Source organism: Nannospalax galili, unplaced genomic scaffold, assembly GCF_000622305.1.
Source record: "Nannospalax galili isolate Female #2095 unplaced genomic scaffold, S.galili_v1.0 scaffold180, whole genome shotgun sequence".
Lineage (NCBI taxonomy): Eukaryota > Metazoa > Chordata > Mammalia > Rodentia > Spalacidae > Nannospalax > Nannospalax galili.
The window spans coordinates 4,694,870-4,722,202 of NW_008348199.1; the positions used below are offsets into that span (position 1 = coordinate 4,694,870).

At 50.8% G+C, this 27,333-nt stretch overlaps 1 protein-coding gene across 3 annotated transcripts; it reads left to right on the forward strand.

Moving 5' to 3' along the window:
• Positions 1 to 27,299, forward strand: Rangap1 (Ran GTPase activating protein 1). Of its 3 annotated transcripts, none has more exons than XM_008844809.2 (16): positions 4 to 221; positions 5,082 to 5,231; positions 9,592 to 9,719; positions 10,616 to 10,675; positions 12,853 to 13,032; positions 15,349 to 15,483; positions 18,213 to 18,371; positions 19,413 to 19,526; positions 19,829 to 19,928; positions 20,024 to 20,108; positions 20,958 to 21,135; positions 22,355 to 22,474; positions 24,838 to 24,940; positions 25,834 to 25,922; positions 26,087 to 26,208; positions 26,392 to 27,299. In XM_008844809.2, the coding sequence occupies exons 2-16, from the start codon at positions 5,120 to 5,122 to the stop codon at positions 26,459 to 26,461; spliced, it is 1,755 nt and encodes a 584-aa protein (XP_008843031.1). In that variant the 5' UTR covers positions 4 to 221; positions 5,082 to 5,119; the 3' UTR covers positions 26,462 to 27,299. The 3 variants fall into 3 exon arrangements, with proteins under 3 accessions (XP_029425004.1, XP_008843031.1, XP_008843032.1); XM_008844810.3 differs by having other exon boundaries at positions 26 to 125; XM_029569144.1 differs by lacking the exon at positions 22,355 to 22,474 and having other exon boundaries at positions 1 to 221.
• Positions 27,300 to 27,333: the final 34 nt, after the last annotated feature.

Sequence of the window (27,333 nt, forward strand, 5' to 3'; positions counted from 1 at the left end):
AACTGCCGGCTTTCAAAATCCTCCTCCTCCGCCATCATCTGCCGCGGATCGTGGGGCAGGTGGCGTGGGAACGGAGAGAGGCAAGGATCTCCGCGAGTGAGAACGGACCGGCGGACCCGGCTGCGGTGAGCACACCGGACCCCACGCGGACCCTCGAGGCGTCCGCGCCCAGAGGACGCGCGCCATCCGGTCGCCCCACGCGGCCGCGCCGCCTGTTTACGGTGGGTCGGGGTCCCCATAGCTGGCCGCGTCCCCTGCCGGGGCCCCCAGGCCCGAGTGGGGCGCCGCGAGCACCTGCTGCCCCCGCGTCGTAGGTGGGGAAACTGAGGCCGGAGAGGGCACCCCGGACCCCCTCCGCGCAGTGGCGTCTGCTATGGGAGTCGGGCTGGCCGGGAGGCTGTGAGAGGTGGCCAGGCTTTCGGGGTGGACTCCCGCCCCCCGGTGGGCGCTGGATTCCTGCCCCGCCACCCACGCCCACGCGGGAAGACGAGGCCCCGGGGGTTGGCGTGAGTCACTGCTGACGCTCTGCTGAAGGATGGATGTGCTCCTAAGGACGAGTGTGTGAGCCGCTCGTGTCTGCTCCGCGGCAGGCCTGCTGACCTTGCTTTGCCGACTCGGTCTTTAACGTGAATGGAGGAGGGCGTGAGTGCGTGTGTGTGAGTGTGTATGCGTGCCTGAGTGTGTGCGCATGCGAGCGTGTGTGCGCGTATGAGCGTGCGTGCCTGTGTGTGTGCACGAGGAGCTAGTTGCGTGGTTGACCGCGTGAGTGCGGGTGCGTGAGCGAGTGTGTGTGCATGAGTCTGCATATGTGTGTGAATGTGTGTTCCCGGAATGAGAATGTGCCTACCCTCCTTTCCAACTGAGTTCTGTGCCCCTCTTCTACCTGGACCCCCACCATCACTTTTTTACCCTCACATTGTCCCATCTAAGAACTGTAAAGTGGTTGCGCTCCAGATAGATTTTTTTTTTTTTTAAACTCTTGACATAGTCATTCTGTGAACATCTTCTAAATACCAGGCCTTATACAGTGTTGTTCTTGTCAAAGCAAGTTTGAGCTCTTTTATTTTATTATTATTTTTTAAGCTTTTTGAGACAGGATCTCCCTGGCTCCAACTGGCCTGAAATTGTTATGTAGACCAGGCTGGCCTCCATCTCACAGAGATCTGCCTGCCTCCAGAGTGCTGGGACTAAAGGCTGGTGTGGGACCGCCACCATGCCCTGCAGAAAACGTTGGGATCTCTGTGAGTTCAAGGCCAGCCTGGTCTACATAGTGAGTTCCAGGACAGCTGGGGCTACAGGGAGACCCTGTCTCAAAAAGACCAAAAAATAAATAAATAGGCCAGGCATGGTATCGCATGCCTTTAATCCCAGCACTTGAGAGGCAGAGGCAGGCGGATCTCTGTGAGTTCAAGGCCACCCTGGTATACTTAGTTCCAGGACAGCTGGGGCTACAGAGAGACCCTGTCTCAAAAAGACCACCAAAAAAAAAAAAAAAAAAAGATGTTTTATTATTTTATGTGTATAAATGTCTTGCTTTTATGTAAGTGCACCTGTGTTGTGCAGTACCATGAAGGTCAGAAGGGAGCTTCAGGTCCCCTGGAACTGTAGTTATGGATGGTTGTTAGCCATATGGTTGCTGGGAACTGAACCTGGGTCCTCTAACCACTGAGCCATCTCTCCAGCCTCTCCTCCATTCATTCTTGACCCCTCTGTGTACTAGCCCCTCTAGCTTTGCAGTTCCTCTTCTCCCTTGAGCCTTTGCATATGCTGTGTTCTCATACTGCATGATTCAGGCTTCATTTCTTTCCTGAGAATATTTGGTAATTATACTTTAAGTTGTGCACCCCTCCCCACCCACCCAAAGCCAACACCACCTTCCTTGCACTTCTTTACACGTGTTTATGGGGTTTTGTGTGTGTGTATTTTTGAGACAGGGTCTCGGGTAACCCAGACTGGCCTCTAACTCCCTTGGTAGCTGAAGAGATCCTTCTGCTTCATCTCCCATGTGTTGGGTTACAGGAATGCCCCACCACCTGGCCATTCTTGTTTATTTTTGTGGTGGGGATCAAATCCAGGGACTCACAAATACTAGCTAGGAATCTGCCCCTCCACCACTTCTGTTTACTTGTAAAAAAAAGATTTATTGCTCAGGGCGTGGTGGCATACGCCTTTAATCCCAGCACTTGGGAGGCAGAGGCAGGCAGATCTCTGTGAGTTCAAGGTCAGCCTGGTCTACATAGTGAGTTCCAGGACAGCTGGGGCTACAGAGAGACCCTGTCTCAAAAAAAAAAAAAAAAAAAAAAAAAAAAAAAAGATTTATTTTTATTTTCTGTGTATGAGTGTATTACTTGCATGTATGTAAGAGCACCCATGTTGTATAATGCCATGGAGGTTAGAAGAAGGCATCAGATCCCCTGGAACTGGAGTTACTGAAGGTTAGCTGCCATGTAGGTGCTGGGAATCAAACCCAGGCATTTGAACAATGTTCAGTACATAGTGCTTAATGCAGTATTTTGTTGACTTTGATGCCTTATCCTGATAATAATTCATCTGTAGAGAAACGTGGGTGCTTGGGGGAAGATAAGGAAAAGCCGCCTGGTGTCCAAAGAGGAGCAGGGGATTGGAAGGGCTTTGGAATAACACCTCCCAGTTCTTTGCAGAGGAGACAATGCTCTGACCTATGTTTAACCAGATCATTGCTGCATGTGGCCTTGAATTTAGAAGGTACTTGAAGAACGGCTTGCAGTTTGTCACAGTACTGTCCTTGGCAACCCCTGATTAGCTGCCATATCCATCCTTTCTCTCCCTCTCTCTCTCTTCCTCAATGTGCTCAGCGGTCTACAGCCTCCTACATGTTAGACAGGTAGGTGCTCTACCACTGAGCTACATACACCCTAGCCCAAGTTGTCCATTTTGCCAACCTATTGAGCTCCAAGCTGGGAGCAGCTCTGTCCCTGGTGATCCTGTGAAATATGTAATTAGGTCATAGTCCTGCAAAACTTCTCAAATTCTTTTTTTTTTTATTTGTCTTTTTGAAGCAGGGTCTCCCTGTAGCCCCAGTTGGCCTGGAGCTCACTATGTAGACCAGGTTGGCCGTGAACTCACAGAGATCCTGCCTGCCTCTGCCTCCCAAGTGCTGGGACTATAGGCATGCACCACCACGCCCACCATGCCGTTTAAAACTTCTCAATTTGTAACAAGATGTGAGATCTGCCTACCTCTGCACCCCCAGTACTGGGATAAAAAGCCTACACCATCCTTGCTCCTTTTGTATGTTAATAGCTGGCTACTGGCTGCTGGCTGCTGGCTGGTAGGCCCCCTAGGTAGGATGAGGAGAGTAGAGACTGGTGGCTTGAAAAACCAAACCAGAGGGCTCAGCGGTTAAGAGCACTGACTGCTCTTGCAGAGCAGGGTTCGATTCCCAGCACCTACACAGCGGCTACGAACCGTCCTTAACTCCAGTTCCAGGGGAATCTGAAACCTTCTGACCTATGACCTCCTCCGCATTGCACAACACAGGTGCATTCACATACATGCAGGCAATACACTTTGTAAACATAAAATAAAAATAATAAATAAAATATTAAAAAAGAAAAGAAAAACCAAAAACCAAACCAGAATTAGAGGGTTGGGATCTTAGTCTTGTATCCCAGGCTCCAAAGTTGATCAGTAATACCTATGATTTAACTAATCATGCTTATGTAATGAAGCCTCCATAAACCTCCCAAAGGACAAGGTTTGGAAAGCTTCCAGACAGCTCAGAGTGGGGAGGTTCTGGGAGAGTGGCAGACCTAGAGAGAATGCTGTCATACCCTGCCCTATTTACTCTGTATCTGACTGCTCGTTTGTATCCTTTAACATATCCTTTATTAGTTTGTATCCTTTAACATATCCTTTATTGGGGGTTGCCTACCTCTGCCTTCCCCTCTGGAGTGCTGGGACTAAAGGCTGGTGTGGGAGCATCACTGTGCCCTGCATAAAACTTCTGGATCTCTGAGAGTTCAAAGCCAGCCTTTATTGGGGGTTGGTAGAGTGATTGCCTGGCATGTGTGAAGCCTGGGGTACTATCCTTAGTATCATACATACACGTACCACAAATCCTTTATACCATGCCAGTATATAATGTATTTTCCTTGAGTTCTGTGAGCTGTTCTAGTGAATTAATGGAACTCAAGGAGAGAGTCATGACAATCCTAGTTCATAGCCAGTAGCTGTAAACTACCCTGGGGTTCATATTAGCATCAGGTGAGGAGTAGCCTTGTAGACTGAACCCGCAACCATGGGATCTGACACTATCTCCCCAGTGATCTAATAGTGTCAGATTCGGATTAGAGGATACCCTGCTGGTGTCCCCTGCAGTAGTTGTTCACTTGATGTGTGGGGAGGAGCTCTGCACTAAAGTGTTAGAAGTGTGTTGGGAGACCGCAGTGGGAAGTGGAGTTCATCTGACTGGTCAATTGTTGGTGGCCCTTGTGAGGTAGATACCTCTGGTCTCCTAGGAACCCGAGGAGCCACTGTGGCTTGTGCCCAGGGGTGAAACCAGACATGCAGTGGCCTTAGTCCTTTGTGTCACCTTCCCCAAAGTCCTGCCAGCGTGGGCAGTGGGGCATTCCCTGGGATGGATGACCTGGATCCAATAGCTATCCACGTCCTGTTTGAGGTGCAGGGCCCCCCAACAGAGTGCTGCCAAGATGACCCAGCAGGTGTGTGGGGGCGTAGACTGACTCTTGGAGCTACCATTGGGACTTGATTGCCCTTCACTGAGGCCTAGGAGATGGGCAATTTTTTTATGTGTTTTCACTGGTTGACCTTGCTGGGGCAGTTTGGCAGAGGAGGACTTTACGGGAGGTGGTCATTTCTCTACCTTTCTGGATTTGTTACTTTGTAATAGTGTGTCCTTTTCTCTCAGTGGTTTAGCTCTTGGGTATTTGATGGCAAGGGCTGGTGGCTGATACTCTGTCTTAACCCACCCCCTGATCAGGGGCCCCTAGAGACTCCCCTTTTGGGGTTATGCCAGGGATCAGTCCCAGACTTCATGCTTCCTAGGCAAGTCCTGTTTAATGCAGTTTTGGTGGTCTCAGTTTGCAGATCTCCAGGGGATCCCAACACCGTTACCAACATGGCCTCTGAAGACATTGCCAAACTGGCAGAGACCCTGGCCAAAACCCAAGTAGCCGGAGGACAGCTGAGTTTTAAGGGCAAGAGCCTCAAACTGAATACTGCAGAAGATGGTGAGTTCCTGGGCTGGCTGTGAAGGAGAAGGTAAGCCAGGCTTCTTTACTGGAGCTCGGCCTTTCTGGGTTACCCTGTCTTCCTCGTTTGTCCTGGCCGGGCCGTGAGATAGGGTCATCAGTCCACTCTTAACGGTGAAGCTCAGCAGTCATTTGCGCACGACACATAGGTATTTCTGTCTTCTGGAATTCCTATATTCACTGTCCTTTTATCTCCCTGAAGGAGGGGCTGGTGGGTAGTGAGGGCACAGTTACTGGCACCCCCAGATTCAGCCCCTGACTACTGTTTTTTTCTATGTATATTATGCATGTGACTTTATTTATTTGCACAGGGTCTCACTATGTAGCCTAGGTTAGCCTTGAAGCTTAGTGCTCCTGTCTCAGCCCTGACTTCTGATTTGAAAGCTGGACTCTTCCTATCCCTGCTTCCCCCTCCAGTCCCAGCTGGTCTAGGAATAGCTTCTACAGCTTGGGGCCTTGTGGAGCTGCATTAAAACAGCAGTGTTGCACTCTCATGGGAAGTCCTCATCCTTGTAACCAGATGCCCCTGGGAGATGGATGGGGGCCCTGAATGCCCATCCATGGCCAGATCTTGGCTAGCACTGACAACCTTGGATCTCTTGGCACCTGGAAATGAAGCTTCAGTCTTATCAGGCCTCTTCCACTCTGGTTCTAACCAAAGAAACTGGTTTGCATTTGTCAGAGTGTCTACTGTGCAGGCAGCCTTGCCCCCCTCCCCCATGGGATTTCTTGGGTTTAGGGACAGCGATAATACCCATTCCTAACTTCTCCATAGGGCCCTGAAATTGACAGACTCTTTCCTGGATGCCGTCCCCATCTTCTCTTTGGACTTTTTGAGACAGGGTGTCACAAATTCCAGGCTGGCTAGACACTGGCCAAGTAGCTGAGAATAACCTTGAACTCCTGTTCCTCTTGCGCCTACCTCCTGTGTGCTGGGATTTGTGCACTCCCATACCTGGCATGCTTGTCTGACTCTTGAGTCTTGCATCATATCTGGGAGAACTTAGTTCAGTAAACACAGATTTAATATTAAATGTCATTTGTTGGGCTGCCAAGATGACTCAGTGGGTAAAGGCACTTGCTGCTAAGCCTAATGACCTGAGTTCGATCTCTAGGACCCACGTAGTGGAAGGAGAGAACTGATTGGATCCTACAAGTTATCCTCTTTCATATGAGTACGCACACACACACAGACAATCAATAAAAATTAGAACGTTTGGAGGCTGGAGAGATGCCTCAGAGGTCAAGAGCACTGGCTGCTCTTGCAGAACCCGGGTTTGATTTCCAGCACCCACATGGCAGCTAACAACATCTATAACTCTAGTTCCAGAGGATCTAACACCCTCTTCTGACCTCCATGGGCATTGCACAACACGAGTACACTTACATATATGCAGGTTATATACTCACACACATAATAATAAAATATTAAAAATTAATAAAAATAGAAAATATTTTTTCTTAATCCCGTAACAGCCTGGCACGGTGTACCCCAGTAATCTCAGTGCTCAGGAGGCACAGGCAGGCCAGGCTGGGCTACATGTCAAGACCTTGTCTTTGAAAGGAAACTTTTTTTTTTTGTTTTTTTTGAGACAAGGGCTCCCTGTAGCCCCAGCTGTCCTGGAACTCACTGTGTAGACCAGGCTGGCCTTAAACTCACAGAGATCCACCTGCCTCTGCCTCCCTGAGTGTTGGGATTAAAGGTGTGTGCCACCATGCCCGGCTTTTTTTTTTAATCTTACTATTTTTATTTTATGTGTATGTGTGTGTTGCCCGTGTGTGGGTAAGTGCACCCATGTGGTGTCGTGCAGTGCCCACAGAGGATGGAAGAGGCTGCCTCCCGCGTGCTGAGATTAAAGGCATGCCACCACCATGCCCGCATACAGCCAGTGTTCTTAACTGCTGAGCCACCTCTCCAGCCCCGAAAGGAAACATTGGAAAGGTATAGGCGAGCACGCGCTGGGCTCTCAGGGTCCCAGCGCGCACTCCTAGGCAGTGAAAGTTCCTCCGCTACTGAGGTCTACTCAGTCGATCCCGTCCCTATTTCACCCGTATACCTTCCTCAGGATGTGAGGTTCACTGGCCACTTGGACCACACGGGAAGCGTATGAGGGACGGCAAAAGCCAGGGTGTCTGCGAGTCGGCGACAGAGGAATAGCGCCCCCCAGGGAGACTGAATCACAGGATTTAGTGTTACAGCTCAAGACAAGTGACTCAGCTCAGATCTCAGCGATTCAGTTCCAGCTCCAGCTTTATTGGGGTAAAACTAGGACTATTTATAGTGTAGAGACAGCAGAAGAAGCCTTAGCTGATAGGTACTTTTAGAATGCCTCATTTACATAGGGCGGTGGGCTTCTATCAGGCTATCAGACAACGCCTGATTAAAAACCTGGCAGCTCCTGTGCCGGAGGGCATGTATTTGTGGCGAGCACTTTAAAAGAAGAGTCAGGGAGGATGCCAGGAAGGCACTCTGCTATGAAAGGAATCTGCAGCACATGGTTTCCGAGCTCGTGAGCTATCCGGACGTGAAGAGACTTCTGCTTTGCATAACAGAGGACCCCAACAGAAAGGCTTTATCCCCATTTTACCAACTTGAAAATTGAGACTGAGGAGGTGATACCTCTCCTGAGGGCATGATCGTTAGTGGAGGAAGGATTAAAGTTCTTTATTTTGGGCTAAGGATGTAGCTTTGTGATAAGCATACTTGCCCACTATGTACAAGGCTCTGAATTTGATGCTCAGCACTGCTGGAAAAAAAAAAAAAAAAAAAGGGCAGGCAAAACCTGTATAAAACCCTGAATTTGTCTGGCTTTGAAATCTGTATAGCTAGCTTTTCCACTTCACCAGCAATATTGTAGATCATCGGAAAACCCAGCCTCTGATAAGTTCCTACATTGGGGGGAGACGGGGTGAGTTACTGGGGAGGCAGAACGTGAGGATCTCTGAGACATGAACCAAAATGACCTAAGAAGTAAAAGGTAACTTTGGCTTAGGGAGCCCAGGAAGTCTTCATGGATGGGCTGGTATTCGAATTGTCCTTGAAGGAGAGAGGGCGTTGTGGGCAGGGAGAGCCACCTGAGGCAAGCACAGGAACTGAGACCAGGAAGGTGGGCTTATGAAAGCTGTGTATGTAGGGATCCCAGGGCAGAGGTCCTATGGAGTGCATGACTGAAGGGCTTTCTGCTGGTAGTGGGTCAGTGCAAGATCATAGCGCTGGTGAGTAGAACGGGTTCCTTTTTCTTCCTGGTAAGTCGCTTAAGGACCAAAGAACGTCCTTTCTGCTTCACGTGGTAGGTCAGCAAGCATCCCGAATGTGTGACTCCGAGGTGGTACAGGCTGTAGAGGAGCCCCGCCAGACCGCCTTTTAACAGTGATGGGTCAGACTTTAAGGGATTGACACCATCCCTAACTTGTTATGAGAGGAACGGTGTTTTTAGGTGCTTAGAGCTCTGCTTAGATTGAAAACCACCAGGAGGAACAAGCACAGGTGACCTTACATGTGGCCTCACATGTGGCCTCACCCTGCCCTCCCCATTTGTTGCATTTCCTTCCCCGTATGGACTGTGTTGGTGACTCTTTCCAGGACGAATCTTTGGGAACACTGCCTAGTGTTTGTACTTAAATCACTCTCATACTCTAAGGAGTCCTTCCCTTCGGCCCTGCCCCTTTCCCTTTTAAGGGTTGTGTACATATTTCTTTGAACAGCCATCATCTCTCTGAGGCCAGTCTCCTGACTAATACTACATGGGGCTATGTTGGAAGGAGGCTTGCAAAGGCCAAAGAGATCACTTCAGTCTTTGTGCTTAGGACAGCTGCAGAAGAGGCTCTGGCCACAGGCACGGTAGCACATGTCTACTCCCAACCCAGGCGGGAGAGGCAGAATTTCAAGGTCAGCTTTGACTATATAGTAAGTTTGAGGCCAGCCTGGGCTACAAGAGACCCTGTCTTCATAAAAGAAGAGCTCATAAAGCTGGGTATAGGGTTGCACACCTTTAATCCCAGCACTTGGAAAGCAGAGGCAGGTGGATCTCTGAGTTCCAGGCTAGCCAGGGCTCGCATAGTGACACCCTGTCTCACAAACAAAAAAGTCATTCATAATGTCAATCTTAGTGATTACCACCAGTGAATTGGTCTGCGCGCTCTTGAGCTCATAGAGGAACTGTCTGCACAGCTCTGCCCCCCACTAGGCTGTGCTCCTATTGGATCTCTGAGCAAGGGCCTAGCATTCAGGTGCTGCACTGAGCCCTTGAAGTGGATCAGTTAAGGTGCTTGCCGAGCTCCCCTACCCCAGCTGTTCTTGACTCCAAAGCCTAATGTTTTGTTCTTTGGTTCCGGGCAGCAAAAGATGTGATTAAGGAGATTGAAGACTTTGCCGGTCTGGAGGCTTTGCGCTTAGAGGGTAACACAGTAGGTGTGGAAGCTGCCAGAGTCATCGCCAAGGCCTTGGAGAAGAAGTCAGAGTTGAAGGTAAGATTACCAGCAGAGCAGGCCTGAGCTGGTTGAAGACAAGCTTCCCCTTACATTGCCATGACCCTTACCTGGGTCTAGAACCTGCCAAGCCCTGTCCTGCTGGCCTGGGTTTAAAGTCATAGCAATACCGCCATGCACGTCTGCCTTCCACTGAAGGCTGGCTCCTGTAGCAGCCAGCGCTTGGATAACAACCAGCTTATGTGGCTACTACTGTTGCTACTTACAAATCATTTTCATTAAATTAGCTTTTTGAAGTAATTCAAGGCAGGCATCACTTCTCTAACTGGAAAGCTGTCTGGCTCTAAGCCCTAGCTCTGTTCTCCCTTTGTTAAAAGGCAAGAGGTGGCTGGGGAGGTAGTACATATCTGTAATCCGAGTATTTGGGATGTAGAAGGAGGATCAGAAGTTCATAGCCAGCCTCTGCTACGGAGTAAGTTTGAGGCCAGCCTGAGCTACATGAGACTCAAAAACAACAAAACAGAAAAGGCATGCCAAGCAAGCAGTGGAGGTGGGCAGCACCCATCAGCCCCAAACGAAGGTGGTCTCCTAGGAGGTGGCAGATGGCCGAAAAGAGGTATTTCTCCATGCTGAGTTCTCTGTTTACTTTGTTCCTCTGTCACCCAGAATCATGTCCCATGTCCTTCCAGAGGGTTGAACAGAGCAGAGATATTCCTTGAGCATGCAGCTTTCCTCCCCTGCCAGAAGCTTCCCTTAGAGGACACTTGGGCTCCCTGTCCCCCAAGCTGCAGTCAGAACTGGTCTAAAAATAAGAAATCCTGTAGTGCCCTGGGTGTGCAAGCCCTGTGGGTGAGGCACTGCTTGCTTACACAGAACTTCGATTCGGACCGCCTTGGGGTTTCTAGCCAGCTAACACATCCCTTCTTCCCATACAGCGATGCCACTGGAGCGACATGTTCACTGGGAGGCTTCGGTCTGAGATCCCACCAGCTCTGGTATGAAACAAGCCGTTCTACCCAACAGGCACAGGCACCCCATCAGCCACCCCCAGACATTCCCTCACACCTCTGTTATCTGGAGACTTAAGATCAGCCCCACAGGTGACTGAACTGCTAAAAGAATCCAGGCAAGCCTTGAAAGTGGAATGTGAAGGTGCCACAGGGCCAGGCCTCAGATGTGAGGAGGTGCTGCTTAGAGCCAGGAGCCCCAAGATCCCTGCTCTCACATCGCATTTCCCCTTCCATGACCACCTTTTCTCTCCTGACATCACTTTCCGGCACCCTGGGGACCTGCCTCCTCCTATGACCTCAGTCTGCATCCAGCCTCTGGTGACTTTCTCTAGCTCCTCCCTCCCTCCCTCTATACTGCTCCTTTGCTATGATACTCGCAGTGGCTTCTAGGTCCCAGTACCTGAGGCTTAGATTAGCTAGGGTCATGTTCCCAGCCTCTGAGTGCACATGTGCATGCATGCGTGCATGCATGTGTGTGAGTGTGTGTGTAGGGATATCACACAGAACAGAACTAGATTTGACTGGGCCTTAGGGAGGGTGCAGGGCTGGCAGTGAACCACACTAGGTCTGTCTTCCTAGCACAAGGCCTCAGGCCCTCAAGATGCAGGTGTTTGGGGTGCTGATTGTCAGGCTGGCTGCCTTGGTCCTACTGGGGCCTCAGACCTACATTATAGCAGTCAGCACTGGGGTTCCAGAGAAGCCTATGTACCACTCTCCCTTCAAGGAACTGCAGTCAGGGGAAGCTGGGTTATCTGGGGCAGTGGGCTCTAATGGTCCTAGAGATGGCCTCTATGTGGGGCTGTTCCCTCTGAGAGATGGTGGAGTTCCCAGCCTTAAGAGATAAAAACAGGACAGGTGAGGCTAGGATTCTGAATGCATGTCTTTGTTTATTGAGTGTAGGAAGACAGTAGAAACCTCCTCAGCCCTTTGGCATGGGCGAAGGTAAGATGTCTCCTCATTTTTTTTTTTTTTGTAAACATTAAAAAATTTTTTATTTTATGTGTCTGAGTATATTGCCTACATGTATGTGAGTGCACCCGTGTCATGCAACGCTGAGGAGGTCAGAAGAGGGCTTCGGATTCCCCTGGAACTGGAGTTAAGGACGGTTCATAGCCACCATGTGGGTGCTGAAAATCGAACCCAGGTCCTCTGCAAGAGCAGTCAGTGCTCTTAACCTCTGAGCCATCTCTCCAGCCCCATTCATCTCCTCTTGAATTGTTGCCACTATAGGCCGCCTGCCTCTCTTCCCCGCATCCCCATCTATGGCAGAGCCATATCTGATCATTTCTCCTGGGTTTGTGGTGGGGCACTGGAGGTATCTTCTCTCCCCGACCCCCACGTTTGCAGAGACTTTAGCATCCTCTTGCTCAGACAACCCTGAAACCTGGAAGCATTTGTGAGGCCTCTCTGCTGCACATCTAGCGCCAGATTCATTTCTTTCTATGAGAAGGCTCCTCTTCTCCCCATCACTTCCTGCCTCACTGGCAGCCCCATCTGGCTGTGTTTCTACCTCACTCTCAGGTGGGGATGTGGCTTCCAACGCCCCCCAACTCCTACTGGAGTCCTCTGGTTCCAGGGACACTCCTTTATCTGTCAGCTACCTCAAAACCTTTCTCTCAGGGTCATGGGCACAGCTCTTGGTCCAGGCTTCTTGCCTGCCTGACTCCTCGCCCACTCTTCATCCTTGCGCCTGCTTCTGCTGCTGGGAATCCTTTCATGTTGACTGGCTCACTCTCATCCACACTGAGTCCACTGCCGCCTCCTGCAGACCCTCCTCCCTCTAGGCCCTACTCACCATTGGAAAGGAGCTCTGTGTAGGGTTTCCAGTGTGGAAACAGAAACTCTGCTGTAAAAGCCTATGTCTGGTCCAGAAGTTGACTTGGGTAAAAGTGTTTGCCACACAAACCTCTTAACTGTAGTTCAGTCCAGAAATCCCTTGGTGGAAGGAGAGAACCAGTTCTTGAAAATTGTTCTCAGGCTTCCACATGCTTGCCATGGTACGTGTGCACATGTACTCATACACTCGCTTTTTTAAAAAAAAGCCAGTGTCTACCATGTCCCCACTGGCCTAGGTATGACCTGTGAGCAGGGCTGGGCCTGTCACAGCACAGACGTAGCATCTGGCAGGTGTCTAAGACTGACCTGAGCTCTTTCTGTTTCAGATCGCACTAGGAGAGGGACTCATCACTGCAGGGGCCCAGCTGGTGGAGCTGGACCTGAGTGACAATGCATTTGGGCCTGATGGCGTGCGAGGCTTTGAGGCCCTCCTCAAGAGCTCAGCCTGCTTCACCCTGCACGAACTCAAACTTAACAACTGCGGCATGGGCATTGGTGGTGGCAAGGTGAGTCAGCAGCTCAGATGGGCTTTGCGTCCACATCTGTCTGTATGTTCCAGCCCCACCATCTGGTGCTGTTACTTGTCACTTTTCAAAGGAGAAAGGCACTGCCACAAAAGCAGCAGCTAGTGGGGAAAGGAGTCCAGAGGATGAGGTTGCTAAGCAACCATTCCAAGTTCTTGAGTTGCCTTGGCAACACAGAGGCAGTACTGCTGCATAACCTGCTCTGACTGGCTTGCCGTGCAGAATTTGGGATTGGGATATCCTTATACTCTACCTGTTGTCACTCAGAACAGCTGAGGAAAGAGCTCAGAAAGAGAAATGTGCTTCTCATGGAGGCCAGTCGTGGACCTTTATTCTTGGATAGGGCCTTTCGGTGAGTCCCACTCCCAGGCTGCCGGCCAGGCTGGCCAGTGCAGAAGGGAGTTTGCTTCTTCCCAGAATGTGTACTGAGGGAGACTTGCTGTCTGTCCAGGCTCCATCAGACCCAGAGCTGAGACACAGAACCAGTTGTGTGTCTACATTCTGAGTACAGTAAGAAAGAGCTAGGGACATGGAACACTGATGGATTGGGGTGTCACATTCAGAGGTTGCTTGTGCTGTCCCATTTTCCCACTTAGGTTCAGAGAAGTAGGGTGAGTTGTTCACATGATGGTTTGGAAGGGGTATAGAATTTGAGCCTTCATCCACAGGTTCATTTTCTTTTTTTTTTTAGTCTTTTTGAGACAGGGTCTCCCTGTAGCCCTAGCTGTCCTGGAACTCACTGTGCAGACCAGGCTGGCCTTGAACTCACAGAGATCTACCTGCCTCTGCCTCCCAAGTGCTGGGATTAAAGGCGTGCACCACCATGCCCAGTGAGACCATTTTTGGGGGACATGGTCTCCCTATAGCCACAGCTGGCCTGGAACTCCCTATGGAGACCAGGCTGGCCTCCATCACACAGAGAGCTGCCTGTCTCTGCCTCCCAAATGCTGGGATTAAAGGTGTGTACCACACCCAATGAGACAGGCAGGGTCTTGTGTAGCCCAGTCTGGCTTCAGCCTCAATAATTGGCTGAACATGGCCTCGAACTTCAGTCTGCTACCACGTAAGTGCTGGGATCATAGAGAAGCACTGTGTTCATCTGTGGTGCTGGGAGTCAAAGCCAGGGCTTTGTGTGTGTTGGCAAGCTCTCCACAGTGGCATACACCCCTAGGAAAGAGCAGTTTATATCTTCTGTTGACATTTAGGTTGCTGGCATCATCCTTCTTGCACTTTGGGACTATTCTATTTATTTATTTATTTATTATTTATTTTTGGTCTTTTTGAGAAAGGGTCTCCCTGTAGCCCCAGCTGTCCTGGAACTCACTATGTAGACCAGGCTGGCCTTGAACTCACAAAGATCCGCCTGCCTCTCCCTCCCGAGTGCTGGGATCAAAGGCGTGTGCTACCACGCCCAGCTTATTTTTTTTATTTTTTATTTTATGTGCATGTGTGTATTGCTTGCACAAAGGTAATTGCACCCGTGTTGTTTAATGCCCGAGGAGGTCAGAAAATGTCATTGGATCCCCTAGAACTGGAGTTATGGACAGTTGTTAGCTGCCATGTCGGTGGTGGGATTTAAACCTGGGTCTTAAGCAAGAACATTCAGTGTTCTTAACCACGGAGCCATCTCTCCAGCCCTGGGGCTATTCTTAAGCAAAATAAAAATTACATGAACACAAATACTCTCAGATGGTGTGGGGCAACTAAGGTCCTGACAGGGAACTTCCTCAGATATGCAATATGGGAGAGAAGCTCCAGGGTTTGGGTTCTCGCCCATTGTTTGCCTGTTGCTCTGGAGGTCGAGGTGGGAGGATCATCAGCCAGCATGACATGGCAAGCCCATCTCAACATAAAAAATAGTAAGTTTCTGATGTGGTGGCACTTGGAAGTCTGAGGTAAGAGCAACATGAGTTTTGTTTGAAAAAAGTTTCTGACTCTCTTAGCCTGAGTTTCTTCCCCTGGAAGGTAGCAATCATGTTAGTCCCACCCAGCAGTGGCTGTAATGGTGTAGTACAGTAGCTAACTGCCTGCATTCGACTTAAAATCAATCTGTGGCATTCATCTCTCCACCTCCTCTCAGCAGACCTTAGTCTCCCTGCTACTAATCCCCTCTACTGGGTGTGACACGGCAGAAAGTACAAAACTGTAGAGTACTGGGCCCCTGTGAGGGTGACCATTGTGCATGAGCAGTGCCCTCTGATCTGAAACTGGTGGAGGTGTGGTACACTGAGGAGCCATTCAGAGGCAGGTGGGATCACCTGGCTGTGGCCTGCACACACCCCTTGCTTTTCCCCACAGATCCTGGCTGCAGCTCTAACTGAGTGTCACCGCAAGTCTAGTGCCCAAGGCAAGCCGCTGGCTCTGAAAGTCTTTGTGGCTGGCAGAAACCGCCTGGAGAATGATGGAGCCACTGCCTTGGCAGAAGCTTTTGGGGTAAGTCATTTCTTTTCAGCCTGCAGTGCCAGATACAGAAGTAGGTTGTAACAGGCTGACGCTCCTGAGTTCAGCTGAGAGGCCCGAGACAGGCCAGTTCCTGTCATCCATGTCTAGAGAGGTGCATAAGCCACCACCCCAGTGAATGTAGGAATTCCCTAAAATGCTTTTGGAGAAGTCTCGGGGCTTCAAGCCAGGCAGGTGGGGATGCCCTGGCAGTAAGACGTGGCCATGGCCACATAGCCCCTCGTGCCCAGGCAGAGATAGGCTGGAACACCTGAAGGGCCCGGGTGCCATTCACGGGACTCTTTATTTTTTTACAATTTTGTTTTTGTAAGTGTAGAGGTGGTTCTCTCCTTTACATGGGTTCCAGAGATCAAACTCAGATCTATAGGTTTATGCACCAAGAGTCTTTATCCACTAAGTCATCACTCTGGTCTTCACAACTCTCTTTACCAACCTTTTCCCCTCCTTGATGTCTCTTCCCTTATGTCCCCATGCCCAAGACACTGTTGGCCCCAGTGGTGTGTACTTGCTGTGGGGGCTAAATGTGTCTCCACAGGCATGGAGGCTTGGGTCTCTGTCCCCTTCTGGTCCCTGGCAAACAATATTTTACCAGTATTAGCCAAACTCAGGCCAGAGCAGCAACCACATTGGCAGGCTTCTTACAGTGCTTCGTCTGCTAGGCTGCTAGTAAGGACTCATCATCTATCCTTGCTGGGAGTGGCTGTTACAGAGAGCTGCTCGGGCTGGTGGAGAACTCCTTACTATCCTCAGACACACCCTTCCCCCAGCCTGCACAGCCAGTCCTCTGATTAGCTGTTTAGAATGTGGTCTTGATCTGTGGACCCTACCCCAATCTGTGGATAGAATTCAGGAAGTCTTTCAATAAAGAGAAAAATTATAAAGTTTGGGTAGTATGGCATTTAGGGGCTCTTATCATGTGTAGTTTCAAACCCACACATACCTTCTGGGTTTGTTTGTTTGGTGTGTGATCATGTGTGTGTTTGTGGAGGCCAGAGGACAACCTCAGGTGTCATCTTCAAGTTGTTATCCACCTCCTTTTGGACAGGGTCTCTGAGTGGCCTGGAGCTCTCTGATGAGGCTAGAGACTGACCAGTGAGCCCCTGGGATCCTTTTGTCTCTGTCTGTTTGGTGCTAGGATTCCAAGTACACACCACCAGGTCTGGCATTGCACATGGGTTCTGGGAATGGAACTCAGGTCCTCATGCTTGTAAGGCGAGCACTTTACTGACCGAGCCATTTTCAAGGCCTCCTTGTGAGTTTTGGGTGTTTGCTTTTTATGGTGCTGGGTTGAAAGCCAGGGTTCCACACTTACTGAACAAGTGCTGTACCTTCTTTTTGTGAAGTACTCAGCTCTGCCTGAAGATATGGGCCTCAGGGCTGGAGAGATGACTCAGCGGTTAAGAAAATTGGCTGCTCTTGCAGAGGACCTGAGTTCAGTTCCCAGACACCCACATGGCGGGTAATAACTGTAACTCCAGTTCTAGGTGAGCTGGCACCGTCTTCCGAACTTCTCAGGCATTGCACAACACAGGTACACTTAATCACATGCAGGCAATACACTCATACACATAACAGCTTGGGGCTAATGAGGTATAGCCAAGAACGTAGGCTTCATTGCTCCAGAAAGTGAAGACCGCAGTGATGAGGGAGGACTGATGCTCTGAGGGCACCAGCTTCCTGGTGAGTCGGGTCCAAGAAGTCTCCCCAGATGTGCTGGTCAGCTTTTAATCGTCAACTTGACACAGCCTAGAATACCTGGGAAGGGAGTCTTAAGGAGAAATTCATCTAGATAGGCTGGCCTGCGGGCATGTCCATTGGTTAGTGTCTTGATTATTAAGGGAGATGGGAAGACCCACCCTGAATGTGGCAGCAGCATTTTATGGGCTGGGCTCTGAAGAGTGCGTGAAGAAAGTGGGCTGAGCAGCAGCAGCAAGTGCAAGCAGGCAAGGGTGTGTTTGTTCTGTGCTGTGGCTGTAGATGGGACCTGACCAGCTGCTTCAGTTCCTCCTTCACTTCCTGAAGTAATGGACTGTAACTTGGAACTATAAGAAAAAAAATAACCCAACCAAAAAGCCCTTTCGTTCCTTCTTAAGTTGCTTTTGGTCAAGGCATTTTGTCACAGCCATGGAGATGAAACCAGAGATCCAGAGGTGGCATCCAAGAACACTGGGATGCATGAGAATAAGCCTGTCAAGAAAATACCAGTGGGACTGTGCTAACGGGAGCATGCCCAGGGCCCTGGGTTGGAGTCTCTGAAACAAACGAGGAAATAGCAAGAAGGCCGGGATGAAAGTGGGCCCGTGAGCTGAAGGCCTTGCTCACCCTCTAGAAAGGATGTGGACTGTCTGTGAGACTGCAGCAAGGACAGATGGCTCTCAGAAGGAAAGGCCCAGTAGAGCTGTACCATGTAAAGAATGGCTCTGACTCCTCACCAAAGCTTAGGGTCCCCACAATGCAGAGGAGGCCAAAACTAAGAAATCTACTTGAGAGCTGTGTATGCCTGAAGTCCCTCAGGCTCTCTGACCCCTAGTCTTCCTCTCTGGGTCAGAAGCAGCCATGTCTAAAAGCATACTCTGAGACCTTGGCCTGGAGCCCACAGACAGCCCCTGTCCAGCGCTTGTGGCAACACTTTGTCTTTTGTGCTCCTGCCCACCAGGGCTGCTGGCACCAGGACACACCTCAACTCTTTCCTGCCCCTGCAGATCATTGGGACTCTGGAGGAGGTCCACATGCCGCAGAATGGGATCAACCACCCTGGTGTCACGGCCCTGGCCCAGGCATTCGCCATCAATCCCTTGCTGCGGGTCATCAATCTGAATGACAACACCTTCACTGAGAAGGGCGCTGTGGCCATGGCTGAGGTGAGGCGGATGTGGCAGGTGCTACGTGGGGCTCAGGAGGCAGGGTCTAGCCTTTGCCTCATTGGCAAGCATTACTCTGCCCTCACCTCTCTACCCCTCCACGTCATGTACCCTACAGGCCTCAGCGTCACAGATGAGGGTTACATATTATGTGGTTCCTGTGTCTTTAGCTTGGAGTGTTCCTGCTACCTGCATGTGTGGCTTCTGGGCCCTCTGGCTGGTGCTGGTTTTGTTCAGGCAGCACAGGAAGCTGCTCTGGTCTTATCTGGTTCCTTGTTAATTCATTCAGCACTTACATGTTGAGCCCTTTGCCCATGCCCAGTTTGTGCCATGTGCAGGCTTGCCTGGGCAGGGTCCCCCTCTTGAGATCCTTGACAATGAGGGACGATTCCGCTGACAGGTTTGTGGAGACCTTGAGCACAGTGGCTGCCTGGAGTTGTTCCTTTGTGTCTCCAGTTCCAAAATAAAACTAGAGAGTTCCAGGTGGAACCACAGGGCTGCCTGTACTCACTTAAGGCTGGGTAATGACAGCCTTATAGAAAGGTGAGCAGGTGTTGCAAGCCTCAAATAGAGGCTCAGATTAGACTTGAGATTTGACAGGCCTCCTGCAGTAGCTTGGTTTCTGGCTAAGATTAGAAGATGGGTGGATTCTACTCACAGAGGACAGGGGTGGGTGTTTTGGGGAAAAGGACCGACAGTGGGAGGCCTACAGACTCAGGAGGGAGTCTTCCTGGATTAGTCCTGGTTTGCAATGACTGAGGTACAAGGAGAGAAGGAAGGGTTTTAGGGTGTTGTGATTTGATAAGGTTAGATTTGTGCTGCAGGGAACAAGCTGTCTGTAATATGGGGTGCAGTAGGGTGGTAGAGGTTTAGCCGGAGCCTCAGAGACAGATGAGGAGGTGGTGGCGAGGAGGTGATGAAAAGCTCTTGATTAGACGCAGAACAGAATGCAGAAGCTAGAGGTGTGATGACGACGTAGGTGTGGCATGCTCAGGCTTACTGAGCCCTTTATCACCGGGGACCCTTGCTTCCTCCTTGCAGACCCTGAAGACCTTGCGGCAGGTGGAGGTGATCAATTTCGGGGACTGCCTGGTGCGTTCCAAGGGGGCCATCGCCATTGCAGATGCTGTCCACGGAGGCCTGCCCAAGCTGAAGGTGCCGGCATTTCCCTCCACTGTCTATTTTGGGCCTAGGCTGCCCCATGCTTGGGGCTCCTGCCCCATGGGGTTTGGGGCATAGGAAGTCCGGTGTAACACAGGTGGGTTTGGCCAGGTCTCAGCCCTTTTCAGTTTTGTGATTTTCTTGTAAATGTGTCAAGTACTATTCATGGGGTGCAGGGCATTGTTTTTATTTTGGTGTTTTTCTTCCTACCCCATGCCCTGTCTGGTGGACTAAGCCTGCTTCCTTTCTTGCTCATGGGGAAACCCACATGCCTCTACCCCTTCCTCTGCCTTTAGGAGCTGAACCTGTCATTCTGTGAAATCAAGAGAGATGCTGCTCTAGTTGTGGCTGAGGCCGTGGCCGACAAGGCTGAGCTGGAGAAGCTGGACCTCAATGGTAGGCCGGCGGGTCAGCCTGTCAGATGATAGGCCGGCGGGTCACCCTCGGCCAGCTGGCCTCGGCACTGCCCTGCCCTTTCCTTCCCCAATCAGGCAACGCCCTGGGAGAAGAAGGCTGTGAGCAGCTTCAGGAGGTGCTAGATGGCTTCAATATGGCCAGAGTGCTGGCATCTCTCAGGTAGGGCGCTCTGGGCAGGTGGCAGGGGTCAGGCCTGCTCTTCGTTCTCCTTGTATTTCCAGAGTCTGTTGGTTTACCCCCAGCTGCCTGCCAGGCTCTGCTAGAAAAGGATGAGTGTTAAGGTTTCTGATTCCTAGTTCAGAACTCACAGGCAGAAAAATTAGGCTGCTGTGTGCTTAACAAAGGAACATGAGGAGCTAAGCAAGTTGGGGAGCCACTGATGAGCTGCTGTCAGATCTGATCAAAAGCAGCAAGTCTGGAGGACTGCAAGGCCTGCAGGTGACAGTGTGGAAGGCACTGGCATTGAGGAGATGGGCTCAGCTCTTCAGTGAATGACTGGAAAGAAAGGGAGATGTCTAGGGTGTGCTGAGCACGGGGAGGGTGGGCAGCCGTGGGGCACTGCCTCAGCACCATCTCTGCCTCATCTCCAGGTGGACCTCGTTCATGAGTTTTGGACACTCTGTCCTCAGGGATGCAGGTGTGGACTTAACTTCCTCAGGGTCCAGGAGAACTGGAACCACACCCTTCCCCCATGTTTTCCTCTAGTCAGTGAGATGTAGGTGGCACTGCCTTGGGTGTCCCAGCCTAGGCGAGTCCTGCCAGCCCCCTTTTTATCTGCTTTCATGTGAGTCCTGGGGCTCCTTGGGACAGGGACCATTTCTGGTTCTTCTGTGTTCAGAGTATGGGTGGTTTCCCTAGGGCTTGAAAATAAATGAAAGGCTCTTTGATGACCATGAGTGCTACCTGGGGAGCAGAGCAGTGCTCGTGCGCCTGGCTAGAGCCTGCAGGCTCAAAGAGCCAGGCCTCTGTCAGCATGGGTGCTGGGCTTTATCCAGCTCCTCTCTGCAGTGATGATGAGGGGGAAGATGATGAGGATGAGGACGAGGAGGAAGGAGAAGAGGAGGAGGAAGAGGAGGAGGAGGAGGAAGAGGAGGAGGAGGAGGAAGATGAAGAGGAAGAAGCACAGCAAGGGCAAGGAGAGGCATCAACTACACCCCCACGGAAGATTCTGGACCCTAACAGTGGGGTGAGTTTGTTGTCAGTTGTTGGGATCAGAGTCCTGGTCCCCTGAAATCTCGAACGATCCTCACTGGGAAATGTAGCCAACAAGGGCTTTGGATAGCATGTGCTCAGGAAACCTCTCCAGTATAGACTTCTGCCTATACTTGTATATATCCAGTGTAGATATGTTTGTTCTTAATATAAATTATAAAATGAAGCTGGGTGTGGTGGCACTCCCAGCACTCAGGAGGCAGAGGCAGGCGGATTTCTGTGAGAACAAGGCCAGCCTGGTCTATATATAGTGAATTCCAGGCCAGCTGGAGCTGCTGGGAAACCCTGTCTCAAAGACAAAAAAAGTAAAAATGATTATAGCATTCATAGCTATCATTTATACACATAAATTCAACAGTAAAGAATTAAGCATAGCTAGGCATGATGGTTCCTGTCTGTAACCCCAGCACTTGAGATAGTGAGGCAGGAGGATTACCATGAGTTCACAGGTTTGAGGTTACCCTGGGCTACATAGTGAGTTCAGGCCAGCCTGGACTACAGAGTGAGACATCCATCCTCAAAAGTCCTTCAGCCGGGTGTGGTGGTGCACGCCTGTACTCCCACCACTTGGGAGGCAGAGGCAAGCGGATCACTGTGAGTTTCAAGGCCAGCCTGGTCTCCATAGTGAGTTCCAGGACAGCTGGAACTACAGGGAGACCCTGTGTCAAAAAGACACACACACAAAAAAAAGTCCTCTGTTTAAAGATCACGGCAGGGACTGGCACAGACGCGGTGTCCTTGCCTGACAGCATCAGGACTGCCACACCACAGTGTTCCTTTGTGTCTCTGGTTCCAAAACAAAACTCCCAGAGAGTTCCAGGTGGCGACATGGGGCTGCCCACACTCACTTAGGGCTGGGTTTAACTGGTTGAAGTGTAACCCAGGTTACACTCTGGTTCCTGGTGGAATCACTTTAGACCCCAGCTACTTCTCTTTTCAGTCACTCCCTGGCATGGCAAAGACCCTGAGGTGGTGGCCTGTCCCCCCAGTGGTTTCAGGACCAGAAGCCTGCTGGGGTCAGCACCTGTGGGAGCCTGTCCTTTGGGGACCTGCTGCTGAGTCAGAGAAATCATTCTAGACCTAGACACTAGTACTGCTGCAGTTAGGAGGGTGTTCTTGTGTGGGAACAGGCACCACCAGGTGGAGGAACCTGGGGTTTGGAATCTACAGAGCCCGTGTTGCCTGTTTCTCAGGAGCCAGCTCCCGTGCTGTCCTCCCCGCCTCCCACAGACTTCTCCACCTTCCTGTCATTCCCCTCCCCAGAGAAGCTGCTGCGCCTTGGACCCAAGGTCTCTGTCCTGATAGTCCAGCAGGTAAGGACACTTCCAGCTCCAGCCTGTACATGCCTCCCATTCCAGGTTGCCAGAGGAGGGGGATAGAGGACACAGGGAGGGGACTCTGTCACCTGGGTTCTGACCTCTCACTCCCCTTAAGTACAAATATGTTAAGGCGCAGAATAGTCAGTCTTCAGTAGGAATCCCCCTGGGAACCTGCTTGGCCGTCTATAAGGGTCCCTGCCATATCACAGTGAAAACTGGAGTTAGGGATTTTCTCAAGATCCACAATGCATATTCCATGGGCTCTGCCTGTGTAGCTGCTTCTAGAGCAAATCCTTCTCCCAGGGCTTCTGTGGAGTTCAGCCATTCTCCCATGATGGTTGATGGTGGCTTCATACATTCAGGGATGGTGATCGAGATTGGCACTGATTTGTTTCGTTTTCTTTTGACACAGGTTTCCCTGTAGTCCCAGCTGGTCTGAAACTCCATATATATACCAGGTTGACCTTGATCTTCTAGAGATCCAACTGCCTCTGCCCCCTTCGTGCACCACCGTGCTCAGCTGTGTATTTTGAGCATGATGTTGAGATAGCATCTCCCTGTGTCTCCATCTAGCCTGGAACTCACTGTGTAGATCAGATGTCCTTCAACTTACAGAGCTTTACCTGCCCCCACCTCCCAAGTGCTGGGTCTGAAGCTGTGTGCCACCACACCTGGCCTTGAGCATGGTTTTATTTAACCTTTTTGACAACCTGAAATGAAGGCCATGTTGCTCTTTTTAAAAAATTTTTTTAATATTTTTTATTTTTTTGTCTTTTTGAGACAGGGTCTCCCTGTAGTCCCTGCTGACCTGAACTCACTATGTAGACCAGGCTGGCCTTGAACTCAACAGGATCCACCTGCCTCTGCCTCCCTAGTGCTGGGATTAAAGGCATATACCACCATGCCTGGCAAATTTTTTAAATTTTATGTGTATACGTGTATTGCCTGCACATAGGTAAGTGCACCCATGTCGTGCAATGCCCACGGAGGTCAGAAGAGGCTGTTGGATCCCCTGGGACTGGAGTTACGGACAGTTGTTAGCTGCTATGTGGGTGCTGGGATTCGAACCCAGGTTTTCTGCAAGAACAACCAGTGTTCTTAACTACGGAGCCATCTCTCCAGCCCCCTTATTTTAGATGTATGAGTGTGTTGCCTGCATGTATGTAGGTTCCCCCATGTCATGCAATGCCCTTGGAGGCCAGAAGAGGGCGTTGGATCCCTTGGAACTGGAGTTATGGACGGTTGTTTAGCCACCATGTGGGTGTTGGGAACAGAACCCGGGTACTCTCCCAGAGCAGTGCTCTTAACTGCTGAGCCAACTCCAGCCCCTTGCTCTTATTTATCACTTTTTTTTTGTTATTTTGAGACATAGTTCTCCCTGTAGCCCCAGCTGTCCTGGAACTCACTATGTAGACCAGGCTGGCCTTGAACCCACAAAGATCCACCTGCCTCTTCCTCCCAAGTGCCGGGATCAAAGGCGTGTGCTTCCACGCCCGGCAAGTATCCTGTTTTAGGATTTGTGTCTGTGTAGTGGGGTTGGGGTTGAAGTTAGAAGGCAGTTTGCAGGAGTCAGCTCTCTTCTTGCACCATGTAGGTTCCAAAGATTGGACTGAGGCCATCCGGCTGGTGACAGTGCCCTTATCCACTGAGCCATCTTTGCTGGTCCTATTCTTATAGATGAGAACATTGAAGCTTAGTAGACATCAGCCAAAATGATTTCCCGTTTTATCTGTAGTCTATTTTCATGATAAATTATATTGTAAACTTTTTTTTTTGTCTTTTTGAGACAGGGTCAGCTGTCTTTAATCCCAGCTGTCGTGGAACTCACTATGTAGACCAGGCTGGCCTTGAACTCACAGAGATCCACCCCCCTCTGCCTCCTCTGCTGGGATTAAAGGCGTGTGCCACCACGCCCAGCTCTGTAAACTTCTTTACTTTCATTTCATACTGTTCTGCATTTTCCTGGCTCAGTAGAACTCATGAGCTTCTATTCCAGAGAGAGGCGCTCACACTTGAAAACGAGGCACTGTTTCTGGAATTAACATTTTTCCCCATCTCTCCCTTGTTAGTCAAGTAGAAGCGAGCCTTTCTATGAGTAAAGATGGCTGCCTCTAGCAGGTTTCTCACGTTAGATTACATAACGACACTGGCTGGGCCTGGGGACAGTGACCTTTGTCCCACTCATTCACTCTGCATACATGCTGTGGGCCAGGCTTGAGGGGACAGTCTGGGGCAAGTCAGGACCAGTCCTTGCCCACCCACCAGAGTCCTACATGTTGCCAGGTCCTCTTCTAGCTAATCTCTACCAAGAGCCATGTGGCTTTGGCCTGTGACTAGCCATTGTCTTTTGTTCACAGACTGACACCTCTGACCCTGAAAAGGTCGTCTCGGCCTTCCTGAAGGTGGCATCTGTGTTCAGGGACGAAGCCTTGGTGAGGACAGCAGTGCTGGATGCCATAGGTAATGAAGCCTGGTGGGGGCTGGCGACCTGGATGCTTTCACTGTATTCTGCGTCTTAAGAAGCAGACCTTTCCTAAAGTGCATGGTTATATGTAGTTAGAACTTGGGCCAGGCAGGATGTGATCCTGCCTATCTGGAAAGGCCCTGTGTACATGTCCTGTCAGGTAAGGACTGAGCTTTTGTGCCTATGCAAGGGCCTGTTCACATGCAGTGCCCCCTCCCCCAACTTGGAGGTCACCAATGAAGGACATTTTCATCTTCCTTTGTGAGGCTTCTCAGACTCTTCATCTTCCCCAGGCCTTGCCTTGACCCTGTCCCTGCCCAAGTTTCAGTTCCCTCCAGTTCAGTCCTGTCACCTTCTGCCTTGTCACATCTGTTTGCGCCACCAGGCGTGGGCCAGATGTGGCTAGGCAGAGGAGAGACGAAGGCCTAGGGAGGGCAGAGTTCATGGGAAGAGGGAAGAGTAGAGACACGAGGTTCTAAATGGGTGTACCGAGGCTGTGTTGCTCTGTGGTGGGGGCCCCAGTGGGAGTGAGGCTGGAGAGAAGGTGAGGACGGGTGGGGGCTCCATAGCTACGCCCATCTGTAGACATTTGTGGAAATAAGCCCTAAATTCTTCTGTATAGTCCCATCAGTTTGTCACCTTAAATCTGAAACTTCTAGGGATCCCTTGGGCTGTCCCCACTGTGCTAGGGGGACACTACACCCATTTTATAAGGAAGGTGTTAGAGCTGGGAAACTGGGCTTTGTTGCCATCTGCCTCCCAGTCTACTTCCTGTCCCTGTCCTGTCCACCTCTTGAGAGGGCAAGGAGTCAGGGCTCTGCCTGTGTGTGGGAGGGGCTCCCTGGCTTGTGCCTAGCCCTCTCCTGCCACTGCATTTCTGCCCCTGCAGATGCCCTCATGAAGAAGGCCTTCAGCTCCTCATCCTTCAACTCCAACACCTTCCTCACCAGGCTGCTCATCCACATGGGTCTGCTCAAGGTGAGGCTGTAAGAAGTGGGGCCTAGGAAGGACACAGTCCCTGCAGTCTGGGTCTCCTTCACACCAATGTCTCAGGTGTAGGGTTTTCAACAGCCTGGGTGGTGTGGATCAGGGTCCCCCAGGTGACCTTGGCGCTCACTCACCTTTATTCTGTTGCTTTGCAGAGTGAAGACAAGATCAAGGCTATTCCCAGCCTATATGGACCTCTGATGGTGCTGAATCATGTGGTGCAGCAGGACTACTTCCCCAAGGCCCTGGCACCCTTGTTGCTAGCATTTGTGACCAAGTGAGTGATGTGGGTTGTTTTTTTTGTTTTGTTTTTTTTTGAGACAGGGTCTCCTTGTAGCCCCAGCTGGCTGGACTTGCTATGTAGATATGAGAGTATGACACAAAAATGCCCCCCAAGCCCCAGTTGGGAAGACCACCTTTCTGGACGTGGGGTTACCTAATTGAGCTGTCTTCTCCACAGGCCCAATGGCGCCCTGGAATCCTGCTCCTTTGCCCGCCACAATCTGCTGCAGACACTGTACAAGGTCTAGGGTCAAAGCTTCCACTTGTCCCTCAGCCTGCACCAGTGCCTCGGGGGACTTGAATGAACTGAGCTCCAGCAACATCCCTCTTGGATAGGACTCTGACCAGAGGCAGGGAGAATATTTGTCTCATGTGTCGTACTGGTCCCGATTATGTGTGTTGGTGTGGTATTTATGTAGGTGTGTGCTCCCTGTCAGGATTTCAGGTTCTCAGCTCTCCCTGCTGGACTGGCAGTGGTCCACTGTGGAGTGCTGGTGCCAGGGGAAAGGGCTGAAAGCTGCTTTGCTATTAAATAACTCACTGCCATCTGGGCTATAGGACTTGATGGCTGGTCCAACCCACCTTGCCTTCCTGCTCCACTCCTGGGCTTCAGCAAAGCCTGGGAAGTTGCTCTCAGTGTCCTCTCAGCCCGCCCTCCCTCCAGCTGTCTCTGCACTGTTCATGCCTGCTGTGCCGGACACTTGGTCTAAGGAACAGAGACTGTCAGGTGGGGCTGTGAGGCTATCAGAGGGTGAAACTCTGGTCCTAACCCATGTGGCCCAGAAGAGCAATCAGGGTGCCACTCCAGATAGTCTGGGAGTAGGAGTTGCCTGGGCTGTCCTGGCTCCTAGGGCATCTTGGCAGGCCTAGACCTGTTCTTCAGCCTTGGGAGGGAAGGGCAAGTCCCCAATTCCTACGCTGTGTGTGGGCTGCTCTTTAAGGATTTTCTGGGGCAGGAACGAGTAGTGGGGATTGGGTTGGGCAAGAAACGCCCTGTGACTTCCCTTAGTGGCTATGTGACTTTCCCTGTGTGTGTGTCTGGGCTGTGCCTGGGAGCTTCATCAATAAAAATCGTCTGTGGTAGCACAGAGCCCCAGAGGCTTTTTTTTATATAAAGTAG

Bases quoted from the DNA above. Each gene is read 5' to 3' on its own strand.
- Rangap1 (XM_008844809.2), top strand. From the start codon at position 5,120: ATGGCCTCTGAAGACATTGCCAAACTGGCAGAGACCCTGGCCAAAACC. The intron at 13,033-15,348 runs GTGAGTCAGCAG...TTTTCCCCACAG, and splicing joins TGGGCATTGGTGGTGGCAAG to ATCCTGGCTGCAGCTCTAAC. The intron at 25,923-26,086 runs GTGAGGCTGTAA...GTTGCTTTGCAG, and splicing joins TCCACATGGGTCTGCTCAAG to AGTGAAGACAAGATCAAGGC.